Here is a 19,156-nt window from a genome sequence, read left to right as displayed (position 1 = left end):
ATCTCTGGATCTGGTGTATCTCTGTATCTGGTGTATCTCTGGATCTGGTGTATCTCTGGACCTGGTGTATCTCTGGAACTGGTGTATCTCTGGATCTGGTGTATCTCTGTATATCTCTGTATCTGGTGTATCTGGTGTATCTCTGTATCTGGTGTATCTCTGTATCTGGTGTATCTCTGGATCTGGTTTATCTCTGGATCTGGTGTATCTAGTAATTGTTCCAGGGCTGAAATGCCAACTTTGCTCCTAGGGAATCATTAAAGTAAGAGTGAGTGAGTGAGTGAGTGAGTGAGTGAGTGAGTGAGTGAGTGAGTGAGTGAGTGAGTGAGTGAGTGAGTGAGTGAGTGAGTGAGTGAGTGAGCAAAGCAAGTAAGTATCATGCATTATATTTATTGGACTACAAGTAAAATGAATGGCTACGGTATAGCCTACTGTACATGGCTTACTGTGCTATCTCTAAAATAGACTGGTACTAGGTCAACAGCTTGCTAGCATTGTGTTGCCAGTCGCTTAGTAAAACTGACCAGTAAAAGCATCATGTTATTAATTGAGGCTAGCCCAATCATCCAGGTGAGCTAATTGAGGCTAGCCCAATCATCCAGGTTAGCTAGAGTGTGGTAACATGACTTTTATTACTATGTGTCATCTGGCCATGGCAGGGATCAGAAATGCACACAGGCACAGGCTGATAAGATTTTGAAAGGAATTAAAACCAGATACCATACAGTCCTGCAGAGGCCTGCTATGTCTCCACCCTGCCTGTAGGGGCGCTGTCTCTTGTGTGTGTGTTAATATACAGAGGGGCGTAATGAGGTCACTGGCACTTATCTGCAGAGGCGGGGCGGGGTAACGGGGGGGTTGGAAGGGGGAGACAGACTTGCTCTCCCATGGTCTGATCCATGCTGGGTGTGCTTGTGTGAGTGAAGAGTGTGTCAGCTTGCATGAGTGCATGAGTGCTCACATCTGAATCCATGCCTGTGTGTGTGTGAGCATGCGAGAGCCTGCAGCACATGTTCTGGCATGAGTGTGTGCATGTGTGAACCCTTTACTAGTCTTTCTAAACAGTGATGTTATATTTAACATGCTTCACTAGAGTGTCCAGATGGGCTCTACCTAACAGAATCTAGACTAGTAGGTTAAGCTACCATTATATAGGATTAGGGCAGCTTAATCTCCCTGCTCTCCAACGAGGGGTTGGGCTGAGGTGATGCCAGCAACCAGTGGACCCCACAGCCAGCTAGCAGATATATAAACAAAAAATTACATTTAATGATTGGGTTCGTCAAAAGACAGGGCTTTCTTTCATTGATACACAACAGCATATGGTGTCCAAGACAATTTCCCCCTCGGGGACAGTAAAGGTTGATCTTATTGTATAGAATGCTCCATATCTGGTGTTATACGGCCATCACTGGCTTTACACGCTTTCATTTGGAGGCAATGCCCATCCCTCAAAAACAATCAGACAGCAATGACAGCAGACCACTCCACTAAATTAACTAATATATGCACTATATGGATAAAGGTAGTGGGACACCTACTGGAGCTTTTATAGCTTCCTATTCTAAACTCATAGGCATTCATATGGAGTTGGTCCCCCTTTGCAGCTATAACAGCTTCCACTCTTCTGGGAAGGATTTCTACAGGATTTTGGAGTGTCTGTGGGGATGTTTGCCCATTCATCCAGAAGAGCTTTAGCTCGCAATCTCCGTTGTAGTTCATCCCAACCGGCTCTGTGCGTGCCGGTCAAGTTGGGTTAGGGTTAGGGTTAGGCTTCATGGACCTTACTTTGCGCACTTGGTCACAGTCATGCTGGAACAAAAGGGGCCCCATGTTAATGCTTCAGCTTTAACCTCAGCTTTCACTAGGAGTGGTCACACTGCCAGATTCATCTCAAGTCTACTACAGGGCAGATTCATCTCAAGTCTACTACAGGGCAGATTCATCTCAAGTCTACTACAGGGCAGATTCATCTCAAGTCTACTACAGGGCAGATTGGTCTCAAGTCTACTACAGGGCAGATACATCTCAAGTCTACTACAGGGCAGATTCATCTCAAGTCTACTACAGGGCAGATTCATCTCAAGTCTACTACAGGGCAGATTCATCTCAAGTCTACTACATGGCCCGTGGTAATTGTAGTATTTATCATAGTTTCCTGGCTCTATAGATAAATCTCACACATTCAATAAGCACACACAAAATGCATCATGGGTAGGGTACAACAGATTCACTCTGCATAAATTGTTACAATTCAGGGCGATCAAACTGAATATTTAGTATACACATGAAAATCAGACTAGAAAGCGCAGCCAAAAAACCCATTCAGAAACATGACAGTGATTGACTAATGGCTGGTCTTGCACTGTAATAAGAACATTGGAAAAGCCTTTACTGTTCTCTTTCTGCCTCTCCCCTTTCTCTTCTTCTACCCACACCCCTTCCTACTGGCAGGGAAATGACCAACGCCAGCATCCATCCACGTCTGCCACCCCAACGCCAGCATCCATCCACGTCTGCCACCCCAACGCCAGCATCCATTCACGTCTGCCACCCCAATACAGACAGGAAGTCCCTGGTGCCAATCCTGGACGTCTCACTGTCCCTTCACCCGTTTCTAATCACCCCCATGACCCCCCCGGGTAACTGGCATGACAGAGTAACATGCCGACACGGTGCCTTGGCAACAGCCATTTAGGAGTCAGGATGGGCCAACAGCAGTCAGACATCTTGGATTGCTGTCAGCACCCCTACCCCCCCCCCCCCCTCACCCCATCACCATGACAGCGTGATGACTTGTTAGGGATAGGGAGTCAATGCCAATGTCACACAGGGATGAACAAATGTCTGAAATGTTGCATCAAGGTCAATAGCAACAGTAAGTTTCAACATGAATCAACCAAGTAGCTACTGCTGGGTTCAGCTACAACACAACGCTGCTTAGTATTTCCTTATGAATGCTGGCTGCTTGGGACAAGGGAACTAAACAAAATGGTGACCGTGAGAAACATTCATTGTTCAAATATTTATTTTGTTTTGTTTATCTTGAGTTGAAAGAGGGACAGAGAGAGAATAAAAGAAGAGGAAAGGTCATCTGTGGGGGAGTGAGAGAGATATGATGGAGAGATATGATGGAGTGATACTTGTGATATTATACTCTGTGTGAGTCTCCAGTGGATTTTCCAATGAAGTGTTGATCATCAGAGGGAAATGCTACAGAGCCACTCTGGCCAAGCATGAGCAGCACAACAGACCAGGAACAGACCAGGAACAGCATGAGCAGCACAACAGACCAGCAACGCTTCACCAGCTCTTCCCCCATCCTGTCATCCCCCCCTCCCCCCAAGGACAGACAGGAGCAGTCAGCCAGGAGCAGACAGACAGGACTAGACCGCCAGGAGCAGACAGACAGGAGCAGTCAGCCAGGAGCAGACAGACAGGAGCAGTCAGCCAGGAGCAGACAGACAGGAGCAGTCAGCCAGGACCAGACAGACAGGACCAGACAGACAGGATCAGACAGACAGGAGCAGACAGACAGGACCAGACAGACAGGATCAGACAGACAGGAGCAGTCAGACAGGAGCAGACAGCAGGCAGCATGCAGGGCCGTGTCCATAGACCAACCAAGTGCTCCTGTCCATCTTCGTCAAGGACGGACAGAGTTAGCATATTTTTCGCATTGGGTCCTTTTGGGAGGAAACCCTTGTGAACATGGGGAGAACTCCGCGCTACCCTAACCCTAACCCTAACCCTACGCACAGAAAGGCTTGGGAGACTCCTGCTGTGAGGCAACAGTACAAGGTACAGTACAATGTATAGTACAGGGTATAGTACAGGGTATAGTACAAGGTATAGTACAGGGTATAGTACAGGGTATAGTACAGGGTACAGTACAGGGTATAGTACAGGGTACAGTATAGGGTATAGTACAGGGTATAGTACAGGGTACAGTAAAGGGTATAGTACAGGGTATAGTACAGGGTATAGTACAGGGTACAGTATATGGTATAGTATAGGGTATAGTACAGGGTATAGTACAGGGTACAGTATAGGGTATAGTACGGGGTATAGTATAGGGTATAGTACAGGGTACAGTATAGGGTATAGTACAGGGTACAGTACAGGGTACAGTACAGGGTATAGTATAGGGTATAGTACAGGGTACAGTATAGGGTACAGTACAGGGTATAGTACAGGGTATAGTATAGGGTATAGTACAGGGTACAGTACAGGGTATAGTACAGGGTACAATATAGGGTATAGTACAGGGTACAGTACAGGGTATAGTACAGGGTATAGTACAGGGTACAGTATAGGGTATAGTACAGGGTATAGTACAGGGTACAGTATAGGGTATAGTACAGGGTATAGTACTGCGCTACGGTGCCACACAGAAGAGATTCTGCGGTTCAGTGTCTTGCTCAAGGATACTTTGAGATAGATAGATAGATAGATAGATAGATAGATAGATAGATAGATAGATAGATAGATAGATAGATAGATAGATAGATAGATAGATAGATAGATAGATAGATAGATAGATAGATAGATAGATAGATAGATAGATAGATAGATAGATAGATAGATAGATAGATAGATAGATAGATAGATAGATAGATAGATAGATAGATAGATAGATAGATAGATAGATAGATAGATAGATAGATAGATAGATAGATAGATAGATAGATAGATAGATAGATAGATAGATAGATAGATAGATAGATAGATAGATAGATAGATAGATAGATAGATAGATAGATAGATAGATAGATAGATAGATAGATAGATAGATAGATAGATAGATAGATAGATAGATAGATAGATAGATAGATAGATAGATAGATAGATAGATAGATAGATAGATAGATAGATAGATAGATAGATAGATAGATAGATAGATAGATAGATAGATAGATAGATATACCTGGGATGGGATCCCCAGCCGGCCGCTCTACCTCCTACCTGCCACCCAGAAACTAGCATAGACTGCAGTAAGATTGAGATAGAGAATAGAGATATATAGAGATATAGAGATAGAGAACACTCTGGTAACAGGGATGATTAGACTGCTGTTGCCCCCTCCCTCTCGTTCTCTTCCACATTTCCTCTAATTGAACTGTGCCGTGACATTAAGAGGTATAAATATTTAAGTGTGATTTGAAATGTGCAGTGGTAATGTGCTGTTATCATAAGGTTTGCTGGAGATTAGAGCATTCTCCATTTATCTGCAGTACTGACAACTCGTGAGTGCTTGTCTGAGAATACAGGCTGGGCCTTTTCTGCTGGAGTAAAACTAGTCAAATCAGAAGCAAATCTAAAGTAGTACTCAAATATTACTGCTGAGCTGTATTTAGTTATTTATTTAAAAGTTGTCCAGACCATTATCAAAAGAGATATAAGAAAACAAAAGATTTACAGTAGTAAGCTTAATGACATGGGTTTCGATGGCCAAGCAGCTGCATGCAAGCCTTACATCACCAAGCGTAATGCCAAGCGTGGGATGGAGTGGTGTAAAGCAGGGAGTGTTCTGTGGAGTGGTGTAAAGCAGGGAGTGTTCTGTGGAGTGGTGTAAAGCAGGGAGTGCTCTGTGGAGAGGTGTAAAGCAGGGAGTGCTCTGTGGAGTGGTGTAAAGCAGGGAGTGATCTGTGGAGTGGTGTAAAGCAGGGAGTGTTCTGTGGAGTGGTGTAAAGCAGGGAGTGTTCTGTGGAGTGGTGTAAAGCAGGGAGTGTTCTGTGGAGTGGTGTAAAGCAGGGAGTGTGGAGAGGTGTAAAGCAGGGAGTGTGGAGAGGTGTAAAGCAGGGAGTGATCTGTGGAGTGGTGTTAAGCAGGGAGTGTTCTGTGGAGTGGTGTAAAGCAGGGAGTGTTCTGTGGAGTGGTGTAAAGCAGGGAGTGTTCTGTGGAGTGGTGTAAAGCAGGGAGTGTTCTGTGGAGTGGTGTAAAGCAGGGAGTGCTCTGTGGAGTGGTGTAAAGCAGGGAGTGTGGAGAGGTGTAAAGCAGGGAGTGATCTGTGGAGTGGTGTAAAGCAGGGAGTGTGGAGAGGTGTAAAGCAGGGAGTGTGGAGAGGTGTAAAGCAGGGAGTGTTCTGTGGAGTGGTGTAAAGCAGGGAGTGTTCTGTGGAGTGGTGTAAAGCAGGGAGTGATCTGTGGAGTGGTGAATCACGCTTCTCTATCTGCCAGTCTGGTGGATGAGTCTGGGTTTGGTGAATCCCAGGAGGACGTTACCTGCCTGACTGCATTGTGCCGACTGTAAGGTTTGGTGGAGGAGGGATAATGGTCTGGGGTTGTCTAGGCCCCTTAGCTCCAGTGAAGAGAAATGTTTATGTTTCAGCTTACCAAGACATTTTGGACAATTCTACAGTATGCTTCCAACTTTGTGGGAACAGTTTGGGGAAGGCCCTTTACTGTTCCAGCATGACTGTTCCCCAGTGCACAAAGCAAGGTCCATAAAGGCGTGGTTGGGTGAGGTTGGTGAGGCAGAACTTGACTGACCCTCAAAAAGCCCTGACCTCAACCCCATCAAACACCTTTGGGATGAACTAGAACGGAGATTGTGAGCTAGGCCCTCTCGTCCCACATCTTCTGGATGAATGGGCAAAAATGCAAAATCTTGTAAAAATCCTTCCCAGAAGAGTGGAAGCTGTTATAGCTGCAAAGGAGGAACCAACTCCATATGAATACCTATGAGTTTAGAATGGGATGTGATAAAAGCGCCAGTAGGTGTAAAGTGTAGGTGGCCCAATTCTTTTATCCATATATAGTGTAAGTACACTAACACTCTGAACTGAACTTGGCAATTTGTTTTCCGCTAATCAATGAGAGGCCTGACCTATGACCTATGACTAGACAAGGCCCCTGCTTACCTTCCTGGTCCCTGGGACTAGATACAGTACAATAAGAGAGACAGTAGAATAAGAGAGACAGTAGAATAGGAGATACAGTAAACCAGAACTGCTCACTATCCTGTTCTCTGTCGGGGATCAGGACCCCAGTAGTGACGTAGCTAGAGCCTAACAAGGCCCCAGTAGTGACGTAGCTAGAGCCTAACAAGGCCCCAGTAGTGACGTAGATAGAGCCAAACACGGCCCTCATAGTGACGTAGCTAGAGCCTAACAAGGCCCCAGTAGTGACGTAGATAGAGCCAAACACGGCCCTCATAGTGACGTAGCTAGAGCCTAACAAGGCCCCAGTAGTGACGTAGATAGAGCCAAACACGGCCCTCATAGTGACGTAGCTAGAGCCTAACAAGGCCCCAGTAGGGACGTAGCTAAAGCCAAACAAGGCCCTCATAGTGACGTAGCTAAAGCCAAACAAGGCCCTCGTAGTGACGTAGCTAGAGCCTAACAAGGCCCTCGTAGTGACGTAGCTAGAGCCTAACAAGGCCCTCGTAGTGACGTAGCTAGAGCCTAACAAGGCCCTCGTAGTGACGTAGCTAGAGCCATACAAGGGGAAGGTTCTGGAAGCTCACATACACACGTGAGACACTATCAGCCCAACTCTCTCTGGTCTTGTTAACCAGTGTTACCAAAACAAACTTGTTAATAACATCAAAGGGGTTCTATTGAGGCCTGTTTGTTTCGCTATGTAGTGTGCTTATCCTGCTGTGTAGTGTGCTTATCCTGCTGTGTAGTGTGCTTACTCTGCTGTGTAGTGTGCTTATCCTGCTGTGGACAAAATATCCAGCAAGTCTATACTAGGCCTGATGCCCAGCGCGGGGCTGTGAGGGAGAAAGCGATATATTACTTCTATAGGGATGGTGCAAAATTACTACAGTAAAAGCAACATTCCCAACTCCGAATTGACCAAAGGGACCTCAAGCCTCATCCAATCGAGACCTAGGGCTGCAAACGGGCCACTGTCCCTTACTGTCTATTTATATTGTCTTGCAGAGAGAGGATCTGGATCAGTGGCTTAATGCTTATCCATTAAAAACGTGGCTAAACGCCTCTTTCCCGAGACAGCATGAATTTAATTGGTTGTCAATGGTCGGTTGTGCAATAGAGAGAACATTTGGTGGCCTGAAAATGTGTTTCAGATATTTGGATAGATCGGGGGAGCAGAAACGTGCTAGTCATTCATAATGGATGCCACTTGGATATTGCAAAGGAGACATTGCAGGGCTGTAGGCAATGCAGAGATGAGCCAATGGCAAGCTACCAGGGCATTGCACCCACACCATGGGGACCGTTTAGCCCGTTTAGCAGAGATGCTGCTCCCTGCTTAGTAACTGGAAGCTTTGCCTACTGATTTCAGTACTGACTTCTGTCATTACTTGAACGCCAACAGAGTAATGAAACATTTATTTGGCACCAACATGAAACTTAAATGACTGAACAAACTTTGACTGAAAGGATTTTTTCCACCTGAAACCCACGGTAACGAAACACTTGCTCCTAACTGGGGGCAGGGGGCACGGGGGGGAGGGGCTGGGCAGGGGGGGCAGGGGGCACCGGGGGGAGGGGCTGGGCTGGGCAGGGGGGGCAGGGAGGAGGGGCTGGGCAGGGGACACCGGGGTGAGGGGCTGGGCAGGGGGGGCAGGGGGGGCAGGGGGCACGGGGGGGAAGGGCTGGGCAGGGGACACCGGGGGGAGGGGCTGGGCAGGGGGGGCAGGGGGCACCGGGGGGAGGAGGGAGGAGCTGGGCAGGGGGGGCAGGACTACATGTGGAAACATAAATGTAAAGACTGAGACAGCTCTGCTGTTGTAACTCACTGCAAAACAGCAACCCGGATAACGTGTTTGTTTGCTACTTCTATTACAACAGCAACTTCTTACACAACACTGGTTTCAGCAGAGAAGTTTTCCATCCATGGCCTCTGGTTGTTATGGCGATGGTGCAGTTTCATGCCAAGGTTCCGCAGGCACCTCAACCATCACCATAACAACGGCGGAACTCTCCGTCAGAATGCTTCCATGCCTCAGAACCCTCAGACGGCTGTGAGGAAGATAACCTCCCAGCACCCCCCATCACACTGGGACCAGCACCCCCATCACACTGGGCCTCCCAGCACCCCCATCACACTGGGCCTCCCAGCATCCCCATCACACTGGGCCTCCCAGCACCCCCATCACACTGGGCCTCCCAGCACCCCCATCACACTGGGCCTCCCAGCACCCCCATCACACTGGGCCCCCTGTGCTAGGAACCCCCATCACACTGGGCCCCCTGTGCTAGGAACCCCCATCACACTGGGCCCTGTGTGCTAGGAACGCCATGAAAACACTAACACAACCTCCCAGCACCCCCATCACACTGGGCCCTGTGTGCTAGGAACGCCATGAAAACACTAACACAACCCGCCATTTTCCCACACAGACATCCGTCTCAACAACAAACCTTCACACACTGTTTTTGATCAGAGGTTTGAGCATGACCTGGTGGGCAACAAGGAGCAGGCAACACACACACACACACACACACACACACACACACACACACACACTAGAAACATTTGACACACTGTGCAGACAGAATATACACAATTTATGAAGATTCTTGAGATGAAAGTCTGGGCTAAACTTTCAGCTGCAAGCGCTCCAATAACCCTAACCCTGTTTGTCTAACCTAACCCTAACCCTGTTTGTCTAACCTAACCCTAACCCTGTTTGTCTAACCTAACCCTAACCCTAACCCTGTTTGTCTATAACCCTTACCCTGTTTGTCTTAGCTCCGGGCATCACACTGTAGCAACGGCAACAAATTAAAAGAACAAGAAAGAGCTAAGATGGTTAGGGATGGAAGAGTCTGACTAACGACAGTAGTGCTTACTGAGACAGCAGCTCACAACCATCGCATTGCGCTAGCATTAGCAAAACATGAGTGCCCAATCGATGGGCAGCATGGAAGCAGCTGAAGCGGATCTCAATCAATCAACAACATCATTAAGTTGTAAATGAGGCCCTAGGTTCAAGATTCCAGACTATCAGTTTAAGACTTCCAGCAAAGGAGCAGTTCAGCACCATGGACAGCACCCTCTCTCTCTCTCCCTGTCCTCAGCAGGGCTGGAGGTTCCCAGCCTTATCCTGGACACACCCAGACCCTGCTTGGGCCTGGACACACCCAGACCCTGCTTGGGCCTGGACACACCCAGACCCTGCTCCATGTTGGGCACAGCTTGTACATGGTACCCGAATCCTGTACATATAAAACATTTATTTTTGGAGCATTTCATTGTACATAATATCTGTGTCTTTTAAATAATATGACAAGTAATCATCCTTGACTTAAAGTTCAAGTTTGTGGCTGTCCACATCACTCTTCTCTGTTCAATCACCTGACCGCTTGTGCTGTACGTTGTTCTGCACGTTGTTCTGCACATTGTTCTGTATGTTGTTCTGTACGTTGTTCTGCACGTTGTTCTGCACATTGTTCCGCACGTTGTTCCGCACGTTGTTCCGCACGTTGTTCTGCACGTTGTTCTGCACATTGTTCTGTATGATGTTCTGTACGTTGTTCTGCACGTTGTTCTGCACATTGTTCTGTACGTCGTTCTGTACATTGTTCTGCACATTGTTCTGCACGTTGTTCTGCACATTGTTCTGCACGTTGTTCTGCACATTGTTCTGCACGTTGTTCTGCACATGTACCCTAACATGCAAGTAGTAGTCAATCGTACAGTAGTGCTGCATGACAGAAAAACAAAGGACCATGTTTGTCTTCATGTGTGAGGGTGTGTGTGTGAGGGTGTGTGTGTGATGGTGCATGTGTGAGGGTGAATGTGTGAGGGTGCATGTGTGAGGGTTCGTGTGTGAGAGTGCATGTGTGAGGGTGCATGTGTGAGGGTGCGTGTGTGAGAGTGCATGTGTGTTTATGTACAGCCTACAACTGCACTGCATTGTGGAGCTGACCTAACAAGACTGAGGAAATGTGTCCCTGAGCAGCTAACCCTGGGAAAAGCTTTCATAACAAACCACCTGACACACTGGCCCTGATACAGACATCTGACCCATCCTGACTGAGAGGCCCTGATACATCTGACCCCTCCTGACACACTGGCCCTGATACATCTGACCCCTCCTGACAGAGAGGCCCTGATACAGACATCTGACCCCTCCTGACTGAGAGGCCCTGATACATCTGACCCCTCCTGACTGAGAGGCTCTGATACAGGGTTAGGGGACATCTGACTCCTCCTGACTGAGAGGCCCTGATACAGACATCTGACCCCTCCTGACTGAGAGGCCCTGATACATCTGACCCCTCCTGACTGAGAGGCTCTGATACAGGGTTAGGGTTAGGGGACATCTGACCCCTCCTGACTGAGAGGCCCTGATACAGACATCTGACCCATCCTGACTGAGAGGCCCTGATACATCTGACCCCTCCTGACACACTGGCCCTGATACAGACATCTAACCCATCCTGACTGAGAGGCCCTGACACATCTGACCCCTCCTGACACACTGGCCCTGATACAGACATCTGACCCCTCCTGACACACTGGCCCTGATACATCTGACCCCTCCTGACAGAGAGGCCCTGATACAGACATCTGACCCCTCCTGACAGAGGCCCTGATACATCTGACCCCTCCTGACTGAGAGGCCCTGATACATCTGACCCCTCCTGACTGAGAGGCCCTGATACAGGGTTAGGGTTAGGGGACATCTGACCCCTCCTGACTCAGAGGCCCTGATACAGACATCTGACCCCTCCTGACTGAGAGGCCCTGATACAGGGTTAGGGGACATCTGACCCCTCCTGACTGGACTTCCTGGGTCATTGTGGACGAAGGTCCAGTTGCATGGCGACTGGCCCGGAGTGGAATAGCTGATGATGATGAAGCCCAGCCTCCCTTTTCACACATGGTTACCCACAAGGCAGTGGGGGTGGTCCTAATTACGCAGAAAGACTGGTCGAACTGGAAGTGGGTGAAGGAACGCCGATGCCCGGGTTGCCCACGCATCTGCCTGTGTTATTAATAGTGTCCTGCTCTAACCCTGCTCTAACCCTAACCCTAACCCTAACCCTGCTCTAACCCTCCAGCGCTGAGACGTGGAAAATAATACATAATTTAGCATAATACCTTCATACTGTATATACACTGTATAACACTAGTAGAACTGTACCTTCATACTGTATATACACCTTGGCTGTTACTAGGCTGAAGCCAGTACTTATATGAGCAGTACTTATATGAGCAGTACTTATATGAGCAGCCGGTTTTAATCAAGCAAGTTCTTGTTACTGTACATTTTTTCCACATCCACACGTCTCATCCCTCCTCCCTCATCCACACGTCTCATCCCTCCTCCCTCTTATCTCGTTCCCTCTCTCTTCCTCTAAGGCCCAATCTGACAGACCGTGTCTTTTTAGAAGCGAGTGGACGAGCGTGCTCTCCCTGGAAATAAAATACAGGGAAGTGAATGTAATGAAAATCCGGTTTCCTCCCACAAGTTCTAGACGTTATTCCAGCGAAGCGTCTGTAGGATTTCCTCTCTGTAGCTCCTATATGAGACAGGACTCGTTAAATCCATCATGGAGATTCCTCTTCTGTAGCTGCTTATACCTCATCAACATGACTCAGGAAAACCAAACTAGAAGCTAGAATAGGCAGAAGCGAGGGAACCACTAGTAGAAGTCAGCAAAGATGTTTTTCACAGCATACTTTTGGAAGTTTCAGTATTCACTCAATACATCTCTTTGCACTGCTGGACCCGAGTGGGTTAAATAAACGATTGATGCATAGAATATAACTGATTTGATAAAGTATAGATATTGATGTACTAATGTATGTAAAGATGGGAACCAGGACAGTAAAAGTCTGTCTGTCAGATCAGATCTACCAGATCAGCTACAGCAGCTCATCATGACGACCGGTTCAACCAGAGAGAGAGACCCCGAAATCAGCACAATCAGGTTCAACCAGAGAGAGAGACCCCGAAATCAGCACAATCAGGTTCAACCAGAGAGAGAGACCCCAAAATCAGCACAATCAGGTTAAACCAGAGAGAGAGACTCTGAAATCAGCACAATCAGGTTCAACCAGAGAGAGAGACCCCGAAATCAGCACAATCAGGTTCAACCAGAGAGAGAGAACCCGAAATCAGCACAATCAGGTTCAACCAGAGAGAGAGAACCCGAAATCAGCACAATCAGGTTCAACCAGAGAGAGAGAACCCGAAATCAGCACAATCAGGTTCAACCAGAGAGAGAGAACCCGAAATCAGCACAATCAGGTTCAACCAGAGAGAGAGAACCCGAAATCAGCACAATCAGGTTCAACTAGAGAGAGAGACTCTGAAATCAGCACAATCAGGTTCAACCAGAGAGAGAGACCACGCTCAGAGACTCTGAAATCAGCACAATCAGTTTTTAATTCCGATAACCAAACTGGTATCTCTCTCTCTCTCTCTCACCCCCCCCCCCCCACACACACACACATGCACGAACAGTGTCTTAATTTCATCCAAGCACACAGCTTCTCTCTCTGGTGAGCACTGTGTGCTGGAGGTCCTGAAGGCTGAAGGCATTCACCCCTCCACCCCTCCATCCACCCCTCCATCCATCCCTCCACCCCTCCCTCCACCCCTTCACATTCACCCCCTCCACCCCTCCATCCACCCCTCCACCCCTCCATCCCTCCCTCCACCCCTCCACATTCACCCCCTCCACACCTCCATCCACCCCTCCATCCATCCCTCCACCCCTCCCTCCACCCCTTCACATTCACCCCCTCCACCGCTCCATCCACCCCTCCATCCCTCCATCCATCCCTCCACCCCTCCATCCCTCCCTCCACCCCTCCACATTCACACCCTCCACACCTCCATCCATCCCCTCCACATTCACCCCCTCCATCCCTCCATCCCCTCCACATTCATCCCTCCATCCCTTCACATTCACCCCCTCCACATTCACCCCCTCCACCCCTCCATCCCCTCCACATTCATCCCTCCATCCCTCCACATTCATCCCTCCATCCCTCCACATTCACCCCCTCCATCCCTCCATCCCCTCCACATTCACCCCCTCCATCCCTCCATCCCCTCCACATTCATCCCTCCATCCCTTCACATTCACCCCCTCCACATTCACCCCCTCCATCCCTCCATCCCTTCCACATTCATCCCTCCATCCCTCCACATTCATCCCTCCATCCCTCCACATTCACCCCCTCCATCCCTCCATCCCCTCCACCCCCTCCACATTCACCCCCTCCATCCCCTCCACAAAGGCCCATTCATGAGGCGGCAGGGTGAACAGGGTGAACAGGGTGAATAGCTGTTTTCTATGGATGGCCACAAAACCGGGGCCTTTTGGAGGGGCTCCGTGATTAGAACTCTCCCCTAGATTGGTGTGCAAACCTCTCCCTCCAATTAAAGATGGGAATCCATCTTTTTTGTGTTCATTTTTTTTCTCTATCAGAGTTCTTATATATATGTTGATTTGTGTGGAGGCACTAGCTGCAAAAAGGCCTCCTTTCATTATCTCCCATCCACACTCTCTCAGAGGTGTTTCCTGCTGGGATAGACAGGCAGACAGACTGATCATCCCCTCTGCTAACGCCTTGACCTCTTACTCTGGAGACCTAGCCTTGGCTCCATGTCAATGCTACCTAGACTGACCTGCTCTTAAGAATACAAGAAAACACTTTAATACACAGTACACATCTATCTTGACAAATATGAGGTGTGATCCTGGGGCGATGAATGTGGGCTATATACTAAAGGTTGCTATGTTGTTTTAGTAGGCTGACCTCAAAGCCTAAGCCATAGGCATCCGTTAAACTTTAAGTAGGCTATGCTCCCACGTTGCTAATGGTAGCCTTTCAACACTGTTACCACAATTATCATTGCTAATGAATAAAACTTATTGAGACCACATATAATCCTAAAACCCTACGCGGCTCACCCCTGGGGGTAAAGGGCTCACCCCTGGAGGTATAGGGCTCACCCCTGGGGGTATAGGGCTCACCCCTGGGGGTAAAGGGCTCACCCCTGGGGGTATAGGGCTCACCCCTGCGGGTAAAGGGCTCACCCCTGGAGGTATAGGGCTCACCCCTGGGGGTATAGGGCTCACCCCTGGAGGTATAGGGCTCACCCCTGGGGGTATAGGGCTCACCCCTGGGGGTATAGGGCTCACCACTGGAGGTATAGGGCTCACCCCTGGAGGTATAGGGCTCCCCCCTGGGGGTATAGGGCTCACCCCTGGAGGTATAGGGCTCACCCCTGGAGGTATAGGGCTCACCCCTGGGGGTATAGGGCTCACCCCTGGGGGTATAGGGCTCACCCCTGGGGGTATAGGGCTCACCCCTGGAGGTATAGGGCTCCCCCCTGGGGGTATAGGGCTCACCCCTGGAGGTATAGGGCTCACCCCTGGGGGCGCACCTGTTGTAGTCAGTGCCATTGCATCGCCCTCTGGTGGCCATGGCCTTAACTACCCGTAGGCAGCCATACCCAGAACGGTATGACGTGTTTTTCGGACGATTTCAGAGAGTAAAATGCTTTTAATATCCAACGTTCGTGAGACAATAGGCTGCTACTAACGCAACTGTAGCCATGGTGTATAAATATGAAATGATACACAGGACTTATGAGACATGACATAGGCTTTAGCCTACTGTCCCGTTATCACAACTCTGCTCGTGCGTGGGACTGGGGGGTCATAGAATAAACACGCATTAGGTTCAAATGGGCCCGTAAGTCATTATCAATAGCCAGTAGGCTACACACCTACGCGAAAAATCTAGCCTACTTACCGACTCCGATTTTTTCCTCTTCTGTCGGAGTCCACATGATCCGTGTGATATTCCCAAGGAAAAAAATACAATTCAACCTTTTTCATGGAAAATGCACGGGGAAAAGTTGCAGCAATCGTTAAGCTGCGTGTAAATAACGAGTAGTGTCTACAAAAAGTGTCTATATACGCAAATACAATAAAAAGTAGTAGAATGTTTGGTCATATTTCGTCCCTCAGTCGACGCATTTTTCGCCCGACCCGCAGTAGCCTGTCTTCTTGCTGTCATTCAGCGCTCAGTCCATCGCAATCACGGCTGGTATGATCGCTATAAGCCCTGCCTCTCGTCTGTGAGAATCCCTTTCCAAACTCAATCAATGCAGCATTCTGACAGAACGGAGACTGACCGTGACCGTTAGGCTATTCATTTATTTAATCCAGGCATTCTTGTTTTCGCCAAATCCCAGCAACTCGGATTTTTTTATCCTCTCTCGTCGAAGGAATTTATTCTTTCATGATTGGACGTTGACACTGCTTTAAAAACATAGACACACTTGTTTACGATGAAGAGAGAGAGAGAAAGAGAGAGAGAGGGAGAGAGAGGGAGGGAGAGGGAGAGAGAGAGAGCGTGTGTGTGTGTGTGTGTGTGTGTGTGTGTGTGTGTGTGAAATACTGGAGAACTCAGTCATCGCTGTACAGGCTACCAACCACCACCACCACGCCGTCACATGACTCATGCAAATAGCCAGTTCATCCTTGATGAGAACATCGAGAGACGCATGGCATATATCACAGCCTATGAAAGTCTGTTTTTATATATGTGCGTTTGTGTATGTGTGTGGCGTGTGTCATTGGATGTGCTAACGATTGCTGATTAACCTAGTCGCTCCCAAGAGGGACTGAAACGTGAAATAAAGACACATTGTAAAGCGTATTAATCAGAGGGTTGGATGGTAAGTAACACTTACTTCTGTTGCCATCTCTAGATCTCTCTGTTGGGTGGGGGGGGGGGGGGGGGGTAGGCATTTTCACACTGGGCAGAAAGGTGAACTACTGACATTTACAATAGTTTGCCAGCACAGAACACCATCTTCCTTGACAGATTTGGGATTTGGACCCACCCCTGCCAAACAATGTTTTGTCTCAGTGCAGTCATGTGGTGTTCAAATGTGCAGGAGACCTCAGTGGTTAGTTAGACTTTTACAGCATCTGTCTCTCGCCCACCATCTAGCCCACTCTGTTTATCTCAATGGAAGGGGGTTGACAACAGCTGGACTCATAATGTTGGATTAAAGGTTCAGTAGTAGCATATTCTTTGAGGCTGGTAGATGGAGGTAGGACCCATAAGCAGACAGCAGGCAGGCAGCACAGGTTCAAAATATAGGTTTTAATAACCAAAATAACCAAACAAACACAGGAACACCAGAAGGAAACCTTAACAATGAACCGACAGAGAACAAAGGAAACAGGAGGGCATATATACTCTGGGAGAACAATCAAGGAACAACGTACAGGTGTGCAACAAGACATAACGAGACACAGGTGCAGACAATCACCCAGACAAGGACATGGAGGGATACCAACAAGACACCAACACAAGGACAGATGAACTAGGACACAAGGGAAGGGAACAGGGAACCAGGCTGGGACATGGAACTAGAGGGGGGAACGAGAGGGCCAGGAGAGAGACAGGAGTGATGTGAGACTAGTGAGGGGGCAGGTGTCTAGAGCTGGGAGGACACAAACCAACATAGAAGACAAGACAACGAACACAAGACCAAACACACACACACACAGGCAGAACAAACCCAAGTGACAATGTGATCAACGTGTACAACAGTCTCTGGGGGTGGTGCAGGGGCAGTCACTGGGAGAGGAGGTGTTCAGGGTCCAGGAAGGTCCAGGGGGCACAGAACCTCAGGGTGAGGAATCCAGGCTGGGAACAGGGGGTGAGCAGGGCGAACCAGGGGTCTGGGGCAGGGTTGAGGGTCTGGACCGGGAGCGAGCAGAGTGGACCAGGTGTCCGGGGCGAACCAGGGGTCCAGACTGGGAGCAGGGGGTGAGCAGAACAAACCAGGGGCCCGGGGCAGGGGCGAGGGTCTGGACTGGGAGCGAGAAGAGTGGACCAGGGGTCCGGGCGAACCAGGGGTCCGGGGCGAATCAGGGGTCCGGGGCAGGGACGCGGGTCCAGACTGGGAGCAGGGGGTGAGCCGGGGCGGACCCGGCCCGAACCATAACAATAAGCTGCCCAGCAGTCAGCAGCACAACCCATTGGCCCAAACGGGAACATAACCCTACATTGAGGTAGGGTGGTCTTGTCAAATTGAGGTAGGGTGGTCTTGTCAAATTGAGGTAGGGTGGTCTTGTCAATGTTACAGTACCGATACCAAAAAAAATAGAGATTATTATAATGTAATTATAATAGCAGAGATAATTTTCTAGGCAATATTTGGTGAATATTAGTTTTGAACTCATAAGGTCACTATATCATGTAGGCAACATCTCTGTAACTATTTGTACTGTAAACTCTACTGATAGTCATGTCTCTCTACTGGAGTATTTAGCCCATGTTTACTGCTCTGTAAATGTTCTTAGCCAATAGACAAACATTTTCCAGGAGCTTGCTCGATCGTCTCATTGAGAGAGGTCAGGGAAGAATTTTTACAACTCACTTTTCTGGCCTCCGGGTGAAACTGTTTTTTTTTTGCTTCCCTCTGGAATATGCCCACCCCCCATTGCTCTGTAAAGCGCATTGTGTTGCCTCTGTGTATGAAATGAGCTATACAAATAAAGTTTGATTTGATTTGATATATCAAACAGAAACATACTGATGTAAGCAATGTCTTTAACAATATCATTGTATTGTGCACAATAAATCAACTCATCATCCAAATAAACCTTTGACCACAAACCAAGAGCAGGGGAGTAAAGATGTTTTGGTGTTTTTGCTGGTTATTTTATAGTTACAGTAAAGTAGTTTACAGCAATACACTGTTCACTGAGAAAGGAATCACACTGTACTGATTTACTGGCTTTTACAGCAGAAAATACATAAATTCGTTACAGTATAGGATTACTCAAAATGTCAAAAGAGTCCATAAACTGAAATAACAGCTATCCTTTCTAGGGATGTCATGATACCAGACATTTTGTAGTCAATACTACAAAACAACACAATAAATCCCATGTACTTCAACATACACACTCCTTTATTAAATTTCAGATTATAAAAATTACTGAAAAACCAACAACAGTGGCATGTAGCCTTCAAGTAAAACATACAAATAAACAAATACTAACATGACCAAAAACAACAGTGGCGTGTAGCCTTCCAGTATTTAAAACAAACAATACTGTATTTGCAGAGACTAGATCAATTGTCTGGAAGATTGCAGGCAGTTTCTTAGAGCATGAGGTAACCATGGTGATCCAAGAGGCTATCTGAAGCATGTCCAGATGGTCGTTAGGGGCGGGGCTTAG

The 19,156-nt window shown here is 48.1% G+C and overlaps 1 protein-coding gene across 1 annotated transcript in view; it reads right to left on the bottom strand.

Moving 5' to 3' along the window:
• Positions 1-15,735, bottom strand: part of dock3 (dedicator of cytokinesis 3) — a gene marked incomplete at both ends in the record, with an annotated part of 136,964 nt that extends 121,229 nt beyond the window's left edge. The window contains one exon of the mRNA XM_084445786.1: positions 15,699-15,735. Coding sequence (XP_084301912.1) covers positions 15,699-15,735 — 37 coding nt within the window. The remainder of the gene's footprint in view (positions 1-15,698) is intronic.
• Positions 15,736-19,156: the final 3,421 nt, after the last annotated feature.

This window comes from Borostomias antarcticus (assembly GCF_949987555.1).
Source record: "Borostomias antarcticus genome assembly, chromosome: 11".
Lineage (NCBI taxonomy): Eukaryota > Metazoa > Chordata > Actinopteri > Stomiiformes > Stomiidae > Borostomias > Borostomias antarcticus.
Note: the sequence above shows the minus strand (reverse complement) of the source record. Positions and strands in the feature narration are given on the sequence as shown.